Below are 23,965 nucleotides of genomic sequence, written 5' to 3'. Positions count from 1 at the left end.
TCCAAATTACTTTTTAATATGGAGATACTGAAAGTACAGCTTACAACCAACAGACATATACTTCTGATATATATATAGCAACTTATAGTTTTAGTAACTGAAAAAGTGTTACAGATATTACTTTTAGACCAAACATAATCATAATATTCACAAAGCTGATGGTCAAAGGTCACACACAAGACCATGTCCTTACTGGGTTTACAAACACTGCAGCTGTGCTTCTGGTTTGACAGGACAATATAGTGAAAAGTAAATCACAATGACATGAGTGAGTAGTTTATCTGAACCACAAGGGGGACAAAATACTTAATATTCCCCACAAAAACACATTCAGTTCGTTGGACTTGTGTGATCTTGCTAAGCACAACTTTGCTTACTTAATTTCCTCATTTATATCTGTTCCCTCTGTGACTGAAGGAAATCATTTTTTAGATATGAAACAGACCTAGGTTGAGAAGCATTTGCAAAGAAATTAAATGTTGGTTAGCTTGAGCCTCCTTTGGTGCCAGTTGGTTCAGATTTGGTAAATGGCACAACACATCGAGTACCGTAATGTTTACATACAATTATTTGAAACTATTCTTTTAGTGTACTATCCTGCGACTCAATAACTAGCTCATATCAAATTTGTTCAAATGTGATTAACCTTACTGTGCCTGGGAAGTAAAAAACATCAACTCATAATTATTTTACCCAGATCTAATATGAAACATTGATACAACAGGGATACTCTTTTTTTGTTAGAATGTGCATCAAACTATTAACAACTTAAGCCAAACAAAGGCAGTGTCACTTTTTATCAAATCTAGCAAAAACTGGACTTTGTTACTTCTTGAATATTTTCATTTTTATTTGTACATTAGCCGTGTCTTTTTATTTATTTTTTTTTTTTTTAAACACAAGACCAAGCTGATTGACTCACAACTTTCACATACAAACATATTACTGTGACTATGAAATTGACAGGCTACTTGAAATGTGTTAAGGAAGCAGTACTATGCAAATGTTCTTAGTTTCACCAAAAGGTAAACTTAACTTTGAAAACACCAGAATGTTATTTAGCCAATCATGAGCCGACTCAAGTTATGACCCTTCACTAGACTCTTCCTCAGCGGCTCTTTGATCCATTGGAGATCGAATGGGTGATTTTGCAGACCGTGCTGACTCATTCTCTCCTTGGCTTCCAGCGGTTGGCTCGTCAGTTGGCTCGTTACTGGTGTTGAGGAAGGCTTGGTACTGGTTCCAGAAGCCTGCTGAGCTCCTGGTAGCAGGAATGTTCAAGGAAGTCATAGATGTAGAAGAAGGAAGTTGATCAGTGGAGGAACGACTACTCCGGGCTGGTGGACGTGTTGTTTTGGTTACCACACCATGGTGCTTCATGTGCCCCTGTAACATAAAGCAATCCTTTAGCAATTTCTTACACATAAATCATTTTATATTTACAGCTTTCGTTCTATACTAAAGCTCCTGAAAATGCATTGTACTACAACAATTACTCTACCAACATATCCATACATCTCATCAATGTTATTTTATATCAAACAATTTTTTTCTTCACCTTCAGTCCACTGCGACTGGCATACTCTTTTCCACACTCAGCACAGCAATAGGTCTTCTTCTCAGGACGAGACATTGGAGATGGGAGGGTTGGGGCGAGGTTGATGGGGACAGAATCATCCAGTGCTTCGTTTGGAGCCGATCCACTAATCTTAACATCTTCCACCCGATCTTCCCTCCCATATGAACCAAAATGAAAGCTCTGACGTGTCTCTCTTACAAAAGTGGAAGCTCTCTGCGATGAACCCCTTACTTCAGAACTAACAGTGTCAGCAGTATTTAAAGTGGACGTCATGTTGGGGTCCTCATCAGGCACAATTCCTTGGTCTTGCTTTGATGTTACTAGTGGAGAAGACTGATCTTTGTCTTCTTCCATGGGTTCTGGTGATTGGGGCCTTGGGGAGACTGACTCTGATTCCAAGGTTGGTGTTGCAATAACATTAGGAACATCTTGACTCAGGATGGGGTCAGTGGAGGTACTGAGACAGGTGTAAGCAAAGGGGTCACCAAGGACAGGTGTGCTTTGTATGTCCTCCAGGTTTGATCTGGAGCCAAGGAAGACATCGGAAGAGGTAGATGCTTCATCCTCTCCGCAGTCCACTTCCATAGCATTAGATGACACTGTGGTTTTGGTGACAGTGGAGGAAATTGGTAAGGGGGTGGACTTAGGAAGATGGACATTGCCAGTAGCTTGTTGTTCAACTTGGTTGTCGTTGCCAACTAGGGAAGCTTTATCGGTCTGCTTGGAAGCTGGCATGGGGGCACTGACACAAAGGACAGGTGGTTCTACACTGCCTGGTGATGGAGTTTGTGTGGTAGGATTCATGAAGGGGTCAGGGCTTAGGTCAGAGGGGGGGATGAGGTCTGGGCTGGAGGGCCCAGACTTACTCTGATTTTTGGTGAGCTCAACTGAAGTTTGAAATTCTGAGCTTGGGGCTGGGCTCTTAGAGTGGCCTGCTAGAGGAGGTGTTTTAATAGAAACAGTATTTGGGTCAGTGGACTCGGATTGAGATTGTGACAAGGGTTTGGCATTAGATTCAGCTGGCATCTCATGTGCAGAATCCTCTGTGCCATCTGTGGGCAACTGTCCACCAAGGTGCATACGGATGTGGTGCTGGAGCACTAGGGCATTAGTGAACTTACGCTGGCACAGTGGGCAAGAGTTCTGGACACGTGCATTTGGTGGTCGGGCATGATGGGTGGCCAGATGTGACCGCAGGCTGCCTTTGGTAGAGAAGGATCTGCCACATATCTTACATGGAAAAGGGCGTTCTCCAAGGTGCGTTGCCTGGTGCAGACGCAGTGCTCTGGGACAGCTCAGCACCCGTAGACACACCCCACACTGATTGGTTGTCAGGTTACCAGCTGAACCCGTGATGCTTAGTGATGGTAGCAAGCCCTCCACCATGGCACTCGCTCCATTGGCACTCATGCCTAGGGCAGCAACCATCTCATGGGTAAAGTTTGAAACAGAAGTGGAAGCACGAGTCGAAGATGGTGGGGACGCCATGACATATGTGGTCGAAGTGCTGGCATTTGTGAAACGACTGTTGGCTGAACTTGCAGAGGTAGTGGCAATACTAGATAACATCTCCAGCATGGAGGTGGAAGTAGAGGAAGAAGTCCATGGAGAAGAGGAGTGGGGAGCCTTCTCTAGCTTCTCCACCAGCCTCTGCAGCTTGGAGGTTTCAGATGTAGGAGTGGAGGTAGCCATGGAGGGAGGTACGGAGGATGAAGTGGTGGTGGGTGGACCTGGGACTTTAGGAAACGAAGAGAAAGGGAAAGAAAGCTGAGAATAGCTGGAAGAAGCAAGTTGGTGGGAGCCTGGAGTAGAAGGTAGTGGGGTACGTAGCAAGCCCAAGGCTGGATGGTTGTAGAGGGATGAGTGTGCAGTAGGAGTAGAGGAAGAAGTTGAGACAGATGGGAAAAAGAGCTTAGGCAGATGGGCTAGCTGGGAGTAGGCAGCAGAAGAAAGCATTGGTGCGTGAGGGGGGGTGTTCTCATCAAAGTGCTGCTGCTTGGCACCCTTGAATAACCCTGTGATGTTGGAAGATGAAGACAAGGAAGGGTTGGAGAGAAGAGAGGTAGCCAGAGAAGAGGTGGAGGTTGAAGAGGATGAGGATGAGTGGGATGAGCCAGAAGTGATAGAGGCTGCCGCTGCAACAGCGGCAGCCCTATTGAGCTGCAGGAGAGAGTGGGAAATCAAAGCCAGGTCTACACTAGGGGGCAGGGGTAGGGTAGAAGGCGTAGATCCTCCAGAGGCTCCCAGAGAGAAGCCAGTGCTGGTACCACTGACCTCCACATTATCTCCACATGCTTCATCCTCAGGCCTGCTTTTTGGCTTCTTCTGTATCATATTCATGCCACTAGTACTGCTACTACTGCTCATTGTCTGTCCCATATCTGATCCCCCAGTGGCCCCTAATGCTACCCCAAACAAAGAAGGTGGCAGGAGTGAAAGTGAGAGCTCTGGGTTTTGCTCACGATGGCGTAGGAAGTGCACCTTGAGGTTGCCTCGTGTGGTGAAGCGGCTGAGGCACACTGGACACTGGTAGGGTCGTTCCCCTGTGTGTGAGCGTAGATGTATCTGTAGGGAAGAGTCACTGCTGAACATTTTTCCACAAAAGCGGCAGGCATGTTGGAGGCGGCCAGTAGTGGTGGAGCTGGATGCAGAGGAAGAGTCTGCTCCTCCAGAGAAAGATTGCAGAGCATTTTGGGAGTTTGGGACCATAGATACTGATGTGGGGAGGGATGAGTTTAGAAAGGACAAGCCACTGTGCCCACTCACTGAAGTGGTATTTGGAGATTTCTCATGAAGATAGCGGTTTGGCATAGCTAAAGACAAGGCCAGCGGATATGTGGAGGAAGCCATAGAGATGGCAGCAGAGGAAGAGGTGGAGGGAGCTGAGGATCGAGAACTCATCCTCAGATAACCATGAGCCCCTGCAGTCCCTCCTGTCCCTTCCATCTGGGGCTTGTGGGGCTGCAGGATTTGAGACAAGGAACTGCTTGGCTTTGTGGGTTTATTGGCTGCCTGAGAAGGTAGCAGGGAGGAGAAACATGCCAGGAGAGGAGCAACAGAGGTGGAAGTCTGAGCTGCAGTTGGCTGGGTAGTTGGGCTGGCTGCCCTTTTGCTGCCTTCTAGGCAGAGCTGAGGCAGGGGAGGGAGGAGATGCTGGGAGGGTGTGTCTATAGTATAGGAGGCTCCACCGAGGCGTAGCACCTGTCTACAGATCTCCTCTGTTATTTGCATCTGATGGATCTGCCTTTGCTGAAGCACCCGGAGCTCCTCCAGGATCAGGGCAATGCTCAGTTGGGCCCTAGATGGTGCAGCTGAGGCAGATGTCACTCCTGGGCTGGGAGTGGGAGTAACAGGACTTGGGGGGCCCTCAGGCACACGGCTGGGGCTTCCAGGGTGCGGTGGAGGACATAAGGAGGCAGAGGACGATGAGGAGGAAGAAGAGGTGGTAGTGGTGGCTGATAACCCCAACTTGGGAGAGGCCATGTGTGCGCTTCGGGAGGGGTGGATGAGGGCACTTGCAGAAGATGTAGAATTGCAACCAGACAGTTGAAGGGAAGGTGGATGTTGAGTTTGGGAAGACAGAGAGGAGTAAGGGAAGCCAGGAGAGAGGGAGGGCTGTGGGTCTTTGAGGGGCTGGTGGGAGGGCTGGCTCAGTGAGCAGGATATTGGTGGACCCTCAATGGGTAAAGAGGGGGTCTGAGAGCCCTTGAAAGATGAACGGAGAGCGGGGGTCAACTGGGAGCTTTGAAGAGAGGACGATGAAGAGCACAAGGGAGAATCCAGGATAAATGGAAAGGAGTTTGACTTCACTGCCAAGTTGTCATCTAAGGAAATTGAAAGAAAAAAAATCCTAAATGTAAAAATAACAAAATTTATTTCTGGTTTACATAATGGTCTACAATCTTTTTTATAATATAGCTTTTCAAAAACTATTTTAAGTAAAAATCCAAATTTCAGGGCACTTATAAACAACTTACAAAAACCAGCAGTAAGAAGTAAAAGGATGTTCTTAGGTGGCTACTTGATGTCTAGGAATTGGAAGAATTCAGTTGACTTAACATTTTTGCTTAATTTCCACTACCTTCTCATCCACCACTGTTTTCTTTACCTCTTTGTCCTGTCTATCCTCATCACCTGCAGCCTCCCGACCACGGCACTGCCACACACCCACACACACACACACACACAAGAATATACTGCTCACCCGTAGAGTAGCCTACCTTGTTTCCAGGGCAACACGCACAAGACAATGGACTTTAACCCCCCCTCCCCAATAAAAAGAAGCCACATCCACACACTACTCTTCCATCCCTGTCCCTCTCTTTCTTCCTTCCTCCATTCAATCTGTCTCTTTCATCTCCTTACGAGCCCTTCCCCCAGTAGCTCAATGGGGGTGCTAAGGTTTAGGTCCTGGTTGGGTACTGGACACTGTACTGGGTGCCTGATTGGCTGGCAGACTTGACCTTAAACACTTTGAGGTTGCATTCCTGATACAGTTTAGAGCCAGGCAGAGGAAGAGAGGTGTAGCGCAAAGAAAACAGACAGATGTGATGACTCACAAACCATTAACAAGCTAACTTAGCCCAAAGAAGAGCATAGAGTGACAGATATAAAAGCACATACACAGCATACCTGTCAATGCACAATACCCAGACACAAAAGAGTGAGCACTTTGTATGCACAGGGTTGCTCATGCACACGCTAACACATACAGAACTAACTGCTGTTTGCTCGAAAGCTACAATTTTATGACACAATGTGGGCCCAAATCCTGTAACTTGAGTGAGCAGACATACACAAATACACACACACACACACACACACACACACACACACACTTCTTCATGGGTATGTTCATGCTTCAGTGCCCAGCAACAAAGCTGAGAGAGGACAATAGTCTAATGCTATTGCAGTTAGAACACCTTATACAGTGCCTCACAAAGTTTCCTTTTCCTTGACATTCTCATCTCTTTGCTTCTACCAAGCCTGTATCTTACTTCTTGTAAGACATTTTAAAATTCACTATACGTTGTTTTCACCAATTATTTTTCTGGGGATTTATTGTATATCGCCTCATTCTGGGTGGTCTGTCTTTGAACCTGGCCGTGATGACGAGTGAAGACATTTGGGTTTTACAGGGCAAAGAAAGCAGCTGTCTGTAGGCCAATTATTCCAACAACCCTTCTTTTTCTTAGCGTTCAAGTAGCGTTTAACCCAATGCAAATTGAATGAATTTAGCCGTTTAATAATTCTGGTAAGAAACCATTTAGAAATGATGATGGAGATTAAATGATCACCTCAACAAGATTAACACATTTTAACTGCCCATAACGACATTTCTGTTCAAATTCCAAAACTGGTATTTCCCATATGAGGTTGGACAAGTCATCCTAGGTCACAAGTTTATCAAAAAGTTAAAGCATCAGTTTAAGGCCTGCATTAGAATGATACAGTAGATATACATAAAAGGATAATCTACCTATACACTATGAGCAACTGGCACAATATGTGCATGTTGAGGAAAAGTTAAATCTTTGAGGTCTAAACTTTCCATTTAATGTGATTCCAATACCACTGAATAACCAGTATTCTTTTAATGAATAGTCTATTCCTCACCATGTTTAAGTATCCGACAGGCACCGAGGGTCAGGTTCATAAGCTGCTGGGGTCGTTTCTGTTTCCGACGGGACATGCTTCTGCAGGATGGGACCGACGCAGGGGCGCATTGGCCAACACAAAACTTTTATTCTTTCTCCCTGCGCACTGAAAAAAGTAGGTATCTAAATTACTTAGGAGGAAAAAAAAAAAAAAAAAAAGTAGAATAACTAAAGTATCATCTTCAAAAAATTGACAATTGAGGCTCCGGATTGATTAGTCTCAAAGCGTATCCATGTCAGTGGCATTGTGGTGCAGAGAAAGAAAAACAGAACTAGTGTGCCAAAGAGGCATGTGTGACAGTTTTTTTTTCCTCAACAAGTCTCCCTTTTCTCAAAACTCACTGTTAAAACACACACACACACACACACACACACACCTCACTTGTTCATCCTCTACTTTGCATTCAAATGGCGAGTGAACACCCCTTCTTTTGAGCCAAGAGTCCACTGCCTCTCTTTAGTAAACCCTCATACATTGACGCTAAAGTTAATCACATAAAGGCCTTTGCCTGAGCTTTCGATTACTGATGTGAGCCTACAAAATCTCAACGTCAACGTGTGCGTCTTCCTGTGCGTAACCGAAGGAAATTGTGCGCACAGGTGGGCCCAAAAGCCAACGCCAGCTCGGTTAAATTAATTCTTTTTTTAAAAAACATTAAACCAAACATATTGTGTCAGAGGCCACCTGGTCACACATGCACATATCCAAGTATATTCAAGGTGAGCGATATGTGTGTAAGGTTTCACGGTGCTCCGGCCGTCTCTAAAACAGGCTCCTCCTGTGTGAGCTCAGTAAACAGAGCGGCTGAAATGAGGTGGAATTTGCAACAATGGCGTAGAGGGAGCACAGCTGAGTGAACATCACCCTCTCAGAGCCTCTCCAACACATAAGGCCACTGACTAGAGACACAATGCTCCCTTTTCACCCTCATCCCGACTGCTTACCACGTGGAGAGAGAACTTAGTGAAAGAAAGACACAGCCAGAGTGAGGAGAAAAATAATTTTTCACCCGGGCCCTGTGACACCGCCCCCCGACACACACACACACACACACACACACACACACACACACACACACACACCTCTGTTTCTCTGAGGCTTGGACAGAATAATAAACTGCATCCGAGCTTTGAAATAAAGTCTGAATGTTATAGATCCTCACAATGTAGCAGTCAAGCAATGATTTGTGTCTGAATTATTTAAAATAGTCTTCCTTTGTTGGACACTGCAAGTCCGATTCATTTGATACGATATACAGTTTAACTCCGGACTATGTAATTTCTGTAGTTTCCGTACAATATAAAATGATCGAAAAGAAAATAGGCTAATTAGGCTATAAACATTCGCGTCATAGCGTAATCGATAGTATTTTGTCAAAGAGAAAGACGTGATAACTCTCATAGTTATTAAACAGTCAAAAGAGAGAATATCGTTGCTTTTTAACCAGAACTCTATTGTGCCAACAACGCATTGGTAGCCTATTTTCCGTGCCATCTTGCCAAAATGTTCGCTATCCGACGGTCGGACGTTTTAACACCAATGTTTCGAAACAAGCGCAAAATACGGCGGTGAGATGCGCGTTCCCGCTACTGTACGGCGACCTGTTGCACGCCACGCGCGCTCACACATCATAACAAGTTATGATTCATAAAATATTTTGACTTCTCGAAAAAAAAAAATGCAGTCCCGGATGTGCATTTCCCCCACAGGCCGCTCGTCGCCGACACAACCGCTTGAAATATAACACAAAAACAACTTACCATGTTTGAAACGATGATTTTTTTGGCAGCGATATTGTGTAATAACACGAGGGGGAAGCTCAGGAGCTTATGTTGGGTAAGATCGGCTCCGTCTCTCAGCCGGGACACTGGCGCAGCAATTCCCTATTCACTCCCAGGGATGCGCAGTCGGACAGACGCATTTTTTTTCAATTATTTATCTCCGTCGCAAATCGCTTTTCTTTCTCTTATGACAAAGGGTTATAATGCCTGAATGTATTTACTCATAGTCCACTGGTAGGAGTAGAAGCAGGGGCGGTGAAGATAACTGTACTCGCTACACGGGGAGGATTATTTTTCTTGGCCGTGCGTGCTGCTCTTCCTCCTTTCTTTGTAGCCTATTTGTCGGGGCCTGCTCCTGTCAGGCCTGTCTGCGCTCTCTGCGGTACTGTCTGTCTGTCTGTCTGGTTAGCTGGCTAGCTGTCTGTCTCCCTGTCTCTTATAATTAATGGCCCTCGCCGCCAGACGGTCCTCTGGGAAACAGTGACCACGGTTACCTCCACATTGGCTCTCAGTGTGCATCTCACATAGGAGTGCAGGCCCGGGCACACACACCTCTAATGCCTGACTGTTCTTACGGTGATTTAAGATTTGTACAGGTGTGCATGATTGCCACACTCCCCCACCCTGTTGTCATAACAAATCCTAATTCATATTTTTTCATAGTTTGATAGAATATCATATTTTTAGTCTCAGTGATAACAGTAATATTTTAAAATGTTGGATCATTGGCACCGCACGTGTTATCCCTATAGATGCAATTAGTTCTTATTAGTCTTAAAATATCTATTTTAGGTTTTTGACTTATAATGTAGGAAGCACACTAACAGCCAACATTACCCTGATGCGACTATTTTCACAGACAAAGGCAGGTACCTCTTCGCCATCATATTTAGGTCATTTGGAGACAATATACTGAAAATATATAATGAATAAAGCCAATAATAGGTCTGAGTGGTGTTTACAGTTCCATGAATAGCTATAGCATTCCTCTTGGGTGTCTTAAAATCTGTGTGATTGTTATGGATTTCTTTGAAGCACGTGGATAACTGCAAACAATTATATTTCTAAATCAGAAAGATAATCTTATATTTTGATTTAAAATCTAGTCTGACTTGTTTTGAGAATGGATTGGATTATCTAGTGCTGAGTATCTATGCAAGGCTGTCTGACTTACTTCAAGTCAATTTGAATTCTGGGGTTGTGTTTAGACAACCTATCTGTTACAGGACCTCCAGCATGACTTTGAAATATTTTAAGCTTGGAAGTTTCAAGACAAAAATATATTTATTTTTGTCTTTTGGCTTGCATGACGGTATATTCTCGACTGTATCTTGGGACTAAATATCTTAGAATTGTTAGCTTGAGGTCCTTTTTTTTTTCTCAGCCCGTCATGTTCCATCGATAACAATAGTGCTTCAGATGGCTTACGTCCTATTCAATACAACACAAACCTATAGTCTCAGAATTATCATGAGACCTAACAGCCTTCTCAGATGATGAAATGAATATAAACCAGAATAGCACATATCAGGTGCACAGACAAAATTCATGTAGACACTTTATGAAAAATGACTAACTTTGAAGAAACTCCGTCATTATTCATCAAAAGTGTCATTAAAGGTGATATTTTTCACAATGTCCATTTGCAAAAATGCAGTGATCATTTAGTCGTTGATTCACTCAGCCTGCTGTATCTGGTGCTGAAAGGCTACGAACTGTGATGGCATATTATTATCTATACATGACAATTTAACCAAGATAATTCACCCACCTTCTCAATTGCAGTTCTGTTGAACATCATCATGTTGCTTGGACAATTTTCCAGCTTTTTTTAATTACCATTATATTGATTGGACATGTCTTATCAACTCACTACCATGTCTCCTGGCACACTGTGGCTGACAGGTGCTCTGGTCTTACATCAGTAAAGCCACTAGGTGTCTCTCAAAGACATAGTTGCAATTAGCTTGAGTATCTTATTATTTAAATGTGGCTCAAGTTTACCTGACCATTTTAATAATAACCTTATCTGTAAAGTATAGACAATGCACTTTTTTTTTTTTTTTTAAACAATCAATGTTTTAAAGAAAAAAATACAGTAAAAGCAGGTAACAAGCAAAGACACTTATATTCTTAATAACAAATAATGCCCCTCTATAAAGAGTTTCTTCAGCTCATGCTCAGTGGCATCTTCAGTTGTTCAGACAATGTGTGTATGTGGGGGTAGGCACACTGGGGGTAGACGCTATAGGGTGTGCCTCTAAGAAACAGCATTGTTATAGTGGTTTGGGTTTTCCAGCTGACTTCATTTTCCCTGCTTTGTGATATGGGCCCTGATGTAAGAATTGACACCTCTGGTTTGTAAGGTAATTCAGAAATGAAAAGCAGTTAGGCATGTCATGAGAAAAACAGATAATTGAAGTCTAAGCCATGATACAAGGGGTGTGTTGAAAAACTTCCTTCTGGATGCAGTTGCCTTTTTAAACCACTTATCCAATTAATTACAAAGCCGTCTCTGTCTGGGAAGTGTCTGTTCGCTTGTCCTTAAATTCTTTAAGCTTCATCAGAGGTGTTTGGCAGCAGGGAAATGCTTCCACTGTGTGTCCACAGTGTCCCTCCTAATGAAAATATAGGTTAAAGAGTCTATTAAAGGGCTAAGATAGACCAGAGCACTGGTCAAAACATTGGACAAATCCCTGACCTTGTCCTCTGCCTCTGAGGCATTGTCACCTTTGAGAGAGTAGTAGAGGTTCCTGAAACTGAAGGGCAAGAACAAAACAGTGTACGAACCCAACACCAGGCCCAGAACCCCCAAAACTCTCCTCCTGTTTTTCGTGTCATGTCTCATGGCTGTACTCTTGTTGAGGGCTTTCCACGTGGCTGTGAAGAGACCCACAAGAAACGGGGCAGGGAGGAGGCAGATGATGGATAAGAGCAACAAGGAGAATCTGGTGTGGATCAAGAAGGCATAATTCAAAGAGTAGTAGGCCAGTGAAAATGTCCACATGCACACTGAGATCAGGATGGATACCTTTGCACTGTTCTTAGTGAGGTACCACACTGGACAGGCCACCATTAAATACCTCTCTGCAGAAATCAGCAACATGAAACCCAAACTGGAGGTCAGTCCCAAGTGGACAAACAGTCGTGCGATGCAGCGGGCCATGGCGACGGGGTAGAAGGTGGCATCAAAGAACCGACTTATGATAAAGACGACTGTGATTCCGATCTGAATGAGATCTGACAGGAGCAGGTTTATGGTGAAGATCGGAGCTGCTCTGTCATTCTTGAGTAGACGCAGGAGAGCGTAGCAGGACAGGCAGACTTCAGGTAGTCCTACAAGGAATATCACCCAGTCCACCACGATACCTATGGTATTTGTGTAATAGACAGGGTCTTTACCACAGAGTGAAGCATTTTCATGTATCAAAGTCATCTGGCTGTCTTTGGACATCTGGAGAGTATCAATCTTGATGCTTTCAGCTCTGCAGTTTTTCACAATGAAGTTCCTTTGCCGCTTTGTTTTATTCCCAACTCTTATTTCCTGCTCGAGCAGTGAAGTTAGTTACTGTCTTTCAGTCGAGCAGTAATACTTTTTTTTAGTAGCATTTGATCCACCTCTTTCATTGGAAAGGAATTATGTAAACCAGCTTCTCTCTGGGAGAATACGAATGTGGGGATATTACACTTATCTCTTGGTGGTAATATACAAAACAATGCAAAACAGGTGATGCAGAAAGACAGAGCAGGAGTTTTGAAAGCAGCACTTTTTTTTTTAGTATTAATAGTCATGATTACACATTATATATAGTATATACATGAACAATTAATATAACCAAATACATGCTTCCACACACATGCATTAACTATGTAACACCAGTCACTTTCTGGTAAAATTCAAGTGTAACTTTTTATAGCATGTGAAGTCAGCAAAGTGACTAAGTAATGTCAGTAAAGCAACTTTATCTAACATGAGCTAACATTAGCTACGGTATGATACTGGTCATACCAGACCAAGTAAGGCTGCAGCAGAAAAGTGTATTACCAGCACATTTAAAGCTAACTAATTAACATGTTACATATTGTTTGTTTCACCTGTACAGATACCAAACTGTAAAAGAAAAGGTGTGGTTTTACCGCGAGATTGTTTCTACCATGCTTCCAATCTTTATGTTAAGCTAAGCTAAACTAAGTGAAGCGAAGCGGCTGCTTCATATTTAACGGACAGACACGAGAGTAGTATCCACCTTCTCAGCTAACTCTCGGAAAGAAAGCAAATAAGCTTCACAAAATGTTAAACTATTCCTTTAAACTGAAGAAGATTACTCTTATTTGTCAGATCATCACCAAAGTTGCTACAATTCATCCTGAGGGGGACATGAATATGTGTACACAATTAATGACAATCCATCCAAAAGTTGTTGAAACATTTCACATAAAAATACAAAAGTCAACCTCATGGGGGCGCTACAGGAAAATGTGAAGGCTCTCCAAAGTCATTAGGATACATAATATGTACGCTTGTGTGTACATGCAGATGATACATGTACAGTGAATTCTTTTTTCCCATCTCTCTACATGCAGTGGATGCCTTGAGCGTCCTTTATAACTTGCTTTGTAGCATTTGATAATTTATCGGGAATCAGCCGGAAGTTGTTTTTGTGGGGTTCTTTAAGGGCTATGGAAAAAAACTGGCCTCTAAGGTATGTGAAATACACCTCTTTTGATCTTTTAAACTTGATGACTTGGAAATGTACAATCAGTTAAATCCTCAATGAAGTGAAAGTAAACCAGTGCTTGTGTGTGCAGCTGCAATTATAGATGTACATGCCCAAAAACCAAAGTCAGGAAAGCATGTGATATGTACCACAGACAGAGGGAAAGAGTTTTTTTTTCCACTTACAATGCCATATAAAGTGTGTAAAGTAGGACCACTGCTATAAAGATTAACTCAAAAAGGTTTCACACCACAATATAAAAACACAACACGCAGATGTCAGGGTGGTTTAAAAGCTGGACTAAGAGTACTAGGAATAAATAAGACAAATCTTCTGATAACGGTTTACTTCTAAGTTACCTAATAATTTCCCCCGCACCCCTCTCCTACTCAGGCTCATGTGACCTCTCTGAGTCCAGTGCCACTGGTGGGGAGGTGAATCTGTTAGGATTAGCCTCCACACACACTCATCGATGGCCACAGTCTGCAAACACCAGGTCACCAACAGGTAAGAAACTCTACTTTTGTTATTGACATTTATTTAAATGTATCCTTAAATTCAGTTGAGATGAACATATGTGAGTTGGTGGTTAAACATGTAAACGAAGAGCACATGTAGAGAGTAAATCAGGCTAACAAGCTGTCAAGGATGATTTCCTGATCCCCTTTGGGGCTGAGTCGAGTTAATGCTTATCTAAGGTCAGTGTTGCAACCCTTTACCCTTACTGTAATAACCAGCAAGTCACTCATTTTTTTTATTTTTTTTTATGTATTGATCATCTACTTCCCTCCATAAGGTCATGAGGTGTTATTTTTGTCCAACGCACATTTTCCCAGTAATAGTGGTTAAGTATTCTATTCGTAGAGCATGGTAGGCAAAAGCCCAGTAGACAGGATTACTGGTGCACAGGACTTCCCACTTTCCACCAGCTCAAATCACGCTGTGTCTTATTACCCATCGCTGCATTCTTACATGTAACAGCAGAATGTGACTTGTGCAAATGTCTTACATTTGGTGTTGCACAGGCCCAGAACATGATGTCTGATTACCTTTTCTCAGCATGTACAATTACTGACTGCAATCCAAATCATTAATGTGATTTTGACTTTTCTCTTGTGTATTCACTGTTTAGTTAGTAGCGTTGTGTGACACACACACTCATCCGGGACCCTTCATCCGCTCACTATGTCGTCCCTGGAGGAAGAGCTGACCTGCTCTGTGTGCCGAGACTTCTTCAGCCAGGCCCACCCCCTGCCCTGTGGTCACAGCTTCTGCTCTGCCTGCATCCGCGAGGCTTGGAGCGTCCACGCTGAGGGCAAAAGTCGCTTCACCTGCCCCCAGTGTCAGGAGGAGCACGGCGAAGTGCTGTGTGACTGCTGCCCTCCCGAGGCAGCAGAGGGACAGCCACTGTTGGCTGTCAAGACCTGCCTGAAGTGTGAAGTGTCACTGTGTGCCGAACACCTCCAACCCCATTTGGAGAGACCGGCGTTTAGCACCCACCTGTTGGTGGATCCGCTGGGGGACCTCTCCCAGCGAAGGTGCCCGACACACACAGAAATATTGCGCTACTACTGTGCCGATGAGAGGGTGTATGTGTGTAGTGACTGTCTGCTGGACGGAGGCCATGCTCAGCACAAAGTGAAGGCACTGAGACAAGTGGAAGAGGATTTGAAGGTCAGTTGGAAGACCATATGTGTTTTTTTTGTTTATGAGTGTGTGTCTGCTCATCTATGTGTGATTCCACAGGTCATTCTCCAGGCCCTGCTCAGCAAAGCAGAGGAGAAGCTGAAATATGGAGTGCAAATCCTCAAAGAGCATGAGGGCATTGATTCAACCATGGCTGTGAGTAAAAAATGTTTAAGGAAAACGCAACATAATGGCTCTTTCAGTAGATGTTCTGTACACCCTGTACTGCTCAAGTCATGACCCACATGGGACACTGACCGCGTTGAAGTGTTTTGAAATGGATCAGATGTTTTGTTTATGTCTCAATCACTGATCTGGCACCGACTGCCAATCTCTCATGACTTCAGGACTCCCTGAAGAAGGATCACACCCAGGTGGAGCGGCTGGGTTCAGACCTGCAGGTCCAGGTGAAAAGGCTGGTAAACGCTCTGAGGGAGATCACCAAGAGGGAGAAACAGCAGGTCATAAAGCGTGTGCATGAAGACTGCTCCAGGGTGAGAAGCGACATGTGCCAGGCACTGAGCATACAGCACTACCTGTCCTCACTGCTGGCAGAGACAGACCCCTTCCTGCTCATCTGGGTAAGACTTGGTGCAAAACAGACATGCTGCTATATATTGACAGAGTTGTTGAGAGCTAGGTGGCTAGGTCATAAAAAAATACATGATCCTGATCATACCTGGAATTGTATAGTATAAGTAGGGTAGCCACTGTGAATAATATGATACAGTGCTCTCAGTTGTGGAAATAAACCGTTGGCTCTTTAATTGATTACAACATACCTTCTGGTGTGCTAAGCAGAATATCTCAACCCAGCTCGACTTGCCATTGTTGTAGCACAAAGCCATTCATCATTCACCAGTTGTTTTTTTTTAAGATTATTTTTTGGGGCTTTTCCCTTTACCATAGTGACAGTGGATAGGCAGGAAAGAGGAAGAGAGATGGGGGATGACACACAGCAAAGGGCCACAGGTCGGATTCAAACCCAGGCCGCTGCAGGACTCAGCCAACATGGGGTGCACACTCTTACTGGGTGAGCTAGAGGCCGCCCCAAATAGTTTAGTTTTTAACCCAACAGAAGATGCTGTCATCAAACAGTTTTAAGTTATAGTACTTTAAGAGTCCAAGCAGAGCCATTTACTGCAAATATTTGTATTAATGTTGTGTAAGGAAAATATGGTATCCAGGGCCACAGATGTGGTTAGTTTAAATAAGGGTTCAACTTTGTGTTTGTTTGCTTTCTTATCAGCTGGGCTGGATACAGAGAGACATTTGTAGTTCTTACTGTAAATTAATCCTTTTATGTCTTGCTTTTCTTGGGCTGTCCTTGACTCTTCTTTCCTCAGGCCTTTCAATCAGATGACACAAAGTAAGTCAGCTTCACTAGGTGTGTTGATGTGTGTGTAGGTAGACAGTCTTTGTATGTGGGAGATGAAAAAGAGCGTGAGACATAAACGGACGACAAAATGAATGGTTGAAAGCAATTATTTCACTACACAAGCCTTTAATCTGTATGTGCTCCTCCATCAAGGTTTTCCTTCTGCAATGTTTGTTGTGCTCTTTCCAGGTTACTAGCCGACCTGAATAACCCGCTTTTCATCCCTGATGCCGTCAGTCTGGACAGGAAACACATCTTGGAGGACATCGAGAGCAAGTATCGAGAGTTTATCACCGGCACCCTCCGCTGCCTCAGTGAACTCAAGAGGGAGCTCTGTGAGTGACAGATGGGTGACACAAGCCTGCCCCCCCATTTATTCTTTCTTAAAGGAATGGTTTGATAATATTTTTGGAAATACGCTTTTTTCGCTTTCTTGCCGAGAGTCTGATGAGAAAAATGAATACCACCAGAATTCTCATTCTCGTTTGTTCATTAAATATGAAGCTATAGCCAGCAGGTGGTTGTCTTAGTTTAGCTTAGCTTATTTTATTTTAGATTAGCATTAAGATAGGGCTGGGCAATATATCGATATCATATCAATATCGATATATGAGGCTAGATATCGTCTTGCATTTTGGAAATCGTAATATCGCAATATGACACAAGTGTTGTCTTTTCCTGGTTTTAAAGGCTACATTACAGTAAAGTCATGTCATTTTCTCAATTTACCAAACTTACTAACTGTTTTGTTATTTGCCTTTACGCACTTAATCATATTATCCACATTACTGATGATTGTTTATTTATATATTTTGTAAAAGCACCAATAGTCAAACCTACAATATCACTGCAAATCGATATTGATGTATTTGGTCACAAATATCGTGATATTTTGTTTTCTCCATATCGCCCAGCTCTACATCAAGACTGGAAACAGGGAAACAGCTAGCCTGGCTCTAACTGTCTGCTGGCTTTGCTTCATAGTTGTAGCTTCTCAACAGGCAACAATATACACATACATATATATATATATATATATATATATATATATATATATATATATATATATATATATATATATATATATATATATATATATATAATTTACTTTTATTCCCCTCTCAAACAGTAACCAGTCCTTTAACTCTGGACACTAACACAGCCCATCCTCTGTTGAGCATCTCTGATGATCTTCGCTCAGTGACGCGGGTTAAAAACCGCCTGCCCTGCGCTGCTCACCCCGAACGTTTCGACCACTGGCCGCAGGTCCTCACCACCCAGGCCTTCACCTCTGGGACTCACTACTGGGAGCTGGAGGCTGAGGGATTCTGGGATATTGGCATCTGCTATAGAAGTATTGGACGGAAGGGGAAAGATGGCAATGCCTTTGGGAACAACAAGGTATACTGTAAATGCCACCTAGAGTAGATGGTTTAGTTGACAGCGCTTAGCCATTTAAAATATGATAAATGTCACATTTTTTGCATTATTATTTTTATTATTGATTGATCAATTTATCGTAGGGTCTATAACATATCAGAAAAAAGTTGAAAAGAATTCCAATTTCCCAGAGTGCAATTCAGATTGCTTGTTTTGTCTAACCAACAGTCCCACCGCCAAAGATAATGTGATTTACTATCATAGACGTCAGAGGAAGGCAGAAAATCTTTACTTATGAGAAGCAATAACTATAGAATGTTTTTAATTTCACTTAAAAAAAGACTAACTAATGGCACCTGGATAGCTCATTTGGTAGAGCGGGCACCCATATATAGAGGTTTACACCTCGACGCAGCATCCCCAGGTTCGATTCTGACCTGGGGCCCTTTGTTGCATGTCATTCCCCTCTATCGCTCTCTCCCCTTTCATTCCTTCAGCTGTCCTGTCAATAAAGGCCAAAAAATAATCTTAAAATAAAGACTAACCAATTATCGAAATTGTTGGCAATTAATTTTCTGCCAATAGACAAATCCATTGTTAAGTTTCAACCAAAAGAAAAACAGATCCCTTGATTAAAATGCCTTTGTTAAATGTCCAGGTATCATGGAGCTTGACACAGCAGCATGACAGGAAGCTGGCTGCCTGGCACAACCGCAGGAAGACGCGCCTCACATACCAAATGACCGGCAACCGAGTTGCCATTGCCGTGGACTACGGTGCAGGCACCGTCACTTACTCCGAGGTGGGACCATCAAACAACCTGACCCACCTCTACACTTTCTCCACCTCGTTCACTCAGCCGGTGTGCTTGGGCTTTGGACTCTACAAAGCTGAGCTCAACAGCCGCGTCTCTATCATCAAACTCTGAGGTGGAGAAAAGGGGAAGAAGGAAAAAATAATGCTGACAGCCAACAGGCTGGTTTAACTTAGACAAAGCCAAAACAAAGTGGTGTTCATTTATTCCCCCACTTCTGGAGCCTCTCTGATGTTTCTCTCCTCTCAGACCGAGCTCATCATCTTCCTCAAAAAGACACCAAACCATATCCCTAAAACTGTGATCAGGTGATATTGACATGGAAATATCAGATATATTTGAAAATAAAGCATTCAATGAGTGAATATGAGTGGATCTTAGTTGGACAGCAAATGAAGAGGCTCCTTTGAATAAGGACAACAAATAGGTGTTATGTGTTGTTCATTCCGTAGTGATCCAAACTGCAAATGCCTGGTGATTTAAAGATATTACAATTGTGTTAAAGAAGGTTGTAAATGTTGGTAACTTTTGATTTCAGAAATGATTTGCCCGATGTTTTAAAGCATCTCCGATAAGATACCTCAGTTTTACTGAAAGCTACATTTTGTAAATACAAAATGATGTCTATGTTTTTAGACAATAAGTATATACTTCGTCAGGCTGGTTATTTGTTCATACTAAAAAGAAAAACCACTAAACCAATATCCTCACAGAGAAATTGATGCTATATCCTGTTAATCCAGTCTGATATCTGATGTCTTATAAAATAAGCTACCTATCTACATAAAGCATTTCCCATGAAGGTGCACAGACATTTGATCCTTTTAAACTCAGCTTGAAGACACAAGAAGCAATAACCAATTGATTGATTGATGAAAGAAAAAAGGAAAACAACTGCCACTCACGTGCTAACGTTACTCTTTCAAGCAGCTCAGATGCCCAATTATTTTCCTATTTTCTTTATTTCACTGTAAAGGTGAGTGGGCGGATGTACTGTAACATAAAGGGTGAGAAAGAAGCAGAAGGAAAGGGGGGTGGCTGAGCGAGAAAGAGAGAAAACAGGGAAAGACAGAGAGAAAGATCAGAGCATACTCTGGCTTGGTTACGATCAGACTGACTGCCGTGCTGTGAAATAATGTGATAGGCAAGCAAGAGAACGAGGATTTTTGACCATATAACGCTACTCCAGCCGGGGGGGGGACCTGATATATATGGAATACAAGATTCTTCAGAAGGAAACAGGTGATCATCTTTTTTTTATTCACTTAAAATCCTAGGATTGCACTGCACAGCGAAAAGTAGACTTCATTTTAGAACACTTGTTTTAAGGTGTATAGTTGATGCTTTTGTAATAATGAGAAACATTCTCCAACCACAAAGCAGCTGTGTTTGTGTGCAATGAAATATGTTTCAATAAAGCTAAACAGACACAGTTTTCACACACGCTGTTGCTCATCTTGGTCAGACGTAAATGACTGATTAAAATGCACAGTTTGAACTTAATGGCATCACATGAGGTTTTTTTCCTATGAGTTAAATAACAGGCTGTTGAATGTGGAGGGAACATAAAAGAAATATGCAAATAAGTTACTTTTTTTTTTTACGTATATTTTGAGTGTGACACAAAAGCACAAGTGAGAGAAAGAGTGTGTGTGTTGTGTGAGGGAATTCGTGTTGAGCAGCGTTGGGAGGGAGGGGGGATACGTGTAAAAGACAGATGGCCACTCAGTGGAGTTGTTCCCCCACACCCTCTCTCTTTCTCGCTCCCTTCTGGGTCCTACATCCTTTCCCTGTCACCTCTCCAGAATCTTACCTCATCTGTTTTTTTTCCTCACCTCTCATCAGCATCTTTTATCACCCCATCTTTCCTTCCATCTCCATCAGTTAAGGTCTGATCTTCACTCACTTTGCTGCACCTTGTCTTCGCAAACCCTTTCTTCCCTTTTGTAGCTACTTCTCGTGGGCATTCTTGTCAGGTTTTTTTGCTGAAGAAATCAACTTGAAAACACCAAGAGATTTTTTTTTGTGATTGTCATTCTGGCCCCTGCTGACACGGCACGTAGGACCCTGAAGAGATTTGGGATTTCTGGGGGCAAACAAGAAAAACTAGAAAGACAGACAGAAAGGGAATGATTGACAGCTATGGCCAGTGAAGAATTCTGAGTATTTTCTGAATATTATTTGGTTCTGAGACTCATCTGCTGGTGCTAATGCTGCCTGGGTGAATATTAATGTACTTCAGCTGGTACCAGCCAAAACTACATAGAAGTTACAGTTTGGAACGTTTTTCACAGTTTGTTTCACCATAGCATGTTTGTTTTCATTTCAAGTTGTCCAAAGAGATATTCGACTAAACATCCCAGGTTCAGTCATGCACCCCAGGTCAGTCTCCTTCGACATCCCCATACTGTTGGGTGTGCTCCTGTTGTGGGGGCCTATGGAGTCTAGGAGCCAGAATGACACAGAGCCCATTATCCTCGAGGGGAAATGCTTGGTCGTGTGTGACTCCACTCCTTCATCCGAGCCTGCCGGTAACGCCCTGGGCATGTCGGTCCGCTCTGGCTCCGGACGGGTGGCCTTCTCCGCCAGCCGCCAGACCAACCACGAGCCCACGGACATGAGCAACCGCACCATGATCATCTACTTTGATAATGTGAGTATGTAACTGCTGATGTGTATTTAAATTACAGTAAGACATTTGGCAGTTCAAATTAGGGATACACCGATCCAATACTGATATTGAATATGGGAATGACACTGACTCAAATAGCTGGATCGGGTATCAGTGAGAATGGGGCCGATCTATTCAATTAAATTCTTTGTTTATATACTATATACATTATATATATATATATATATATATATATATATATATATATATATATATATATATAAATTTAAGTAAGAATGACCCAAGTGCATGTCTTCCTCCTTTTTCTCCCTCCCTTGCTGTTGCATCAGATTTTGGTGAACGTGGGCACTCATTTTGACCAAGAGAGCAGTGTCTTCCTTGCACCGAGAAGAGGTGTGTACAGCTTCAACTTCCATGTTGTAAAGGCCTACAATAGACAAACTATTCAGGTATGATTCCTCAACTACAGTACGACACTTAAAGTTTTAATTGCAATGTAGTGACATGCCCTCTATAATCAGCTTAATTTGCTCTCTCTTAGGTCAGCTTGATGTTGAATGGCTGGGCAATGATTTCAGCTTTCGCCGGGGACCAGGATGTAACCAGAGAAGCTGCCACTAATGCCGGCCTGGTGATTATGGAGAAGGGGGACAAGGCCTACCTCAGACTGGAGAGAGGCAACCTGATGGGAGGCTGGAAGTACTCCACCTTCTCTGGGTTCCTGGTCTTCCCTCTGTAAGCAGGGTGGTTTAGGTGTTCGAAGGGTGATAAATTAGATTGGGCAGTAGTGATAATGAGGTGGAGAAAAATGAAAGACGGTGGGAGAAAAGGAAGGCTTCAATCTGTAACTCTTTAAACAGCGCACGAAAGGATGTGTTTTATGCAAAAGAAAATAAGATTGTGCAAATTTAGATGACTGTAACTTGAGACCAAAAGAAGAGGAGGAGAAAATACATTCAGTAAACATGAGCAAACCTGTGGATTTAATTTGCTCTGTTTCTGTGAATGAATATTTCTTGGGTTTGTATAAGAGGTACTTTAATTGTGACAATATTATGAAGTAGCCATGTGCAATGTGAGCTTCTGTGCTAAGATTTTTTTTTTTTAATTCCAAGTGTTTGAAACATTGCTGTGCTCCACATGGCATCATGTCTAGATAACAAACTTGCCAAACTTGCCCTTTACTCTGCTGTCTATTTGCCTGTTAGTCTCCCGCAACAAATGTTTATTTACACATACATTTCTATTAAGGAGAACATATTGAAATAAAATGATATAAAGTTGCCTCAGTATATTGCTTTTATGCATGCATTGTCAAAATGTTCTTTCCACAAACATTTTCAGAGAGACAATATTTTATGAATCACTGCTAGATTGAGTTGATACTGTAATATGTTAGGGACAGGACAGTTAATCTGCTCACAACAGTATTTATCCCTCATCGTGGTACCCAGTGCCACGACAGCTGTTTGTAAATATAGCTCTCACCAGCAGAGTTTGCGTTGGCGTGGACCAAGCAGACCAGCATGGAGCAGAGTGTAAGTGTGGTGAATAGCGGATACTCCTCGCAGGGCCACAGACAGATGGAGGCCTTGGCGAGCAGGCAGGCTCTTCTCTACAGGGTTGCTATGGATAAAGTGTGGTGTGCTGTCACATGTAGTCACTTACGCTTCCCTGGTTCATGACCATCACTCTCTCTCTCTTTGTCTGTATAATCACACTAGACCTTAGGTCCTATGCAGAAAATTAGGGCCTCTTGTAATCTTTTTCCATTTTTTTAACTGATACATATTTGTACCATTTAAGATAAAGAGAACAGGAATGGCAAATAAATAAAAAATGAAGGCAGAAAGATTACCAACCGTGCAAAACTGGCAACTTGCTCTGGGGCCCCAGATCCAGAGGGACCTGCAAAAGCTGTAGGTTCCCTGTGTGACAATTAGTTTGTGGTAATATTATTAACTTGCAATTCTAAAAAATGTCACTACTAAAATACAACATCATCTGACTGTAATAAGGGCGTTCACATGGACTGTATTACTTGATCTTGAGGCTCTGTCCTTAAGAGAGGCCCTGTATCAATGTCTAGTTAGGGTTAGGGTTTTGAGACTTTCATTATTTCAATTTATGTTGTGCTTACATGGTATATTAATTTGTGATTAATAGGATTACCACAAAACATACCTGCTGGGATCACACACAATGCAAAAAAAAAGAAGTAGAAGGGTGCCCCGAGCAGGATAATCTGGCTTTTTAGAACAGCCCAAACGGCTAAGAATAATATTTCAGTCTGAGGGCACTAGAGGGCGCCATAACACCAATCCCACAAAACTGAATCA

At 42.8% G+C, this 23,965-nt stretch overlaps 3 protein-coding genes across 3 annotated transcripts; 2 read left to right on the top strand and 1 right to left on the bottom strand.

Moving 5' to 3' along the window:
• Positions 1 to 870: 870 nt before the first annotated feature.
• On the bottom strand, positions 871 to 9,567 carry sall2 (spalt-like transcription factor 2). The gene is made up of 4 exons (XM_078264696.1): positions 8,998 to 9,567; positions 7,196 to 7,342; positions 1,559 to 5,403; positions 871 to 1,386 (listed from the first exon to the last, which is right to left on the bottom strand). The coding sequence occupies exons 2-4, from the start codon at positions 7,269 to 7,271 to the stop codon at positions 1,084 to 1,086; spliced, it is 4,224 nt and encodes a 1,407-aa protein (XP_078120822.1). The 5' UTR covers positions 7,272 to 7,342; positions 8,998 to 9,567; the 3' UTR covers positions 871 to 1,083.
• Positions 9,568 to 13,427: 3,860 nt separating this feature from the next.
• trim110 (tripartite motif containing 110) lies at positions 13,428 to 19,559 on the top strand. The gene is made up of 8 exons (XM_078264034.1): positions 13,428 to 14,243; positions 14,869 to 15,410; positions 15,483 to 15,574; positions 15,763 to 16,003; positions 16,769 to 16,791; positions 16,990 to 17,135; positions 17,930 to 18,201; positions 18,839 to 19,559. Exons 2-8 carry the CDS (start codon positions 14,922 to 14,924, stop codon positions 19,106 to 19,108), a joined length of 1,533 nt encoding a protein of 510 aa, XP_078120160.1. The 5' UTR covers positions 13,428 to 14,243; positions 14,869 to 14,921; the 3' UTR covers positions 19,109 to 19,559.
• Positions 19,560 to 19,868: 309 nt separating this feature from the next.
• Positions 19,869 to 22,910, top strand: cbln12 (cerebellin 12). The gene is made up of 4 exons (XM_078264025.1): positions 19,869 to 20,236; positions 21,325 to 21,647; positions 21,956 to 22,075; positions 22,168 to 22,910. Exons 1-4 carry the CDS (start codon positions 20,206 to 20,208, stop codon positions 22,363 to 22,365), a joined length of 672 nt encoding a protein of 223 aa, XP_078120151.1. The 5' UTR covers positions 19,869 to 20,205; the 3' UTR covers positions 22,366 to 22,910.
• Positions 22,911 to 23,965: the final 1,055 nt, after the last annotated feature.

This window comes from Sander vitreus, chromosome 12 (assembly GCF_031162955.1).
Source record: "Sander vitreus isolate 19-12246 chromosome 12, sanVit1, whole genome shotgun sequence".
Taxonomy (NCBI): Eukaryota; Metazoa; Chordata; class Actinopteri; order Perciformes; family Percidae; genus Sander; species Sander vitreus.
Note: the sequence above shows the minus strand (reverse complement) of the source record. Positions and strands in the feature narration are given on the sequence as shown.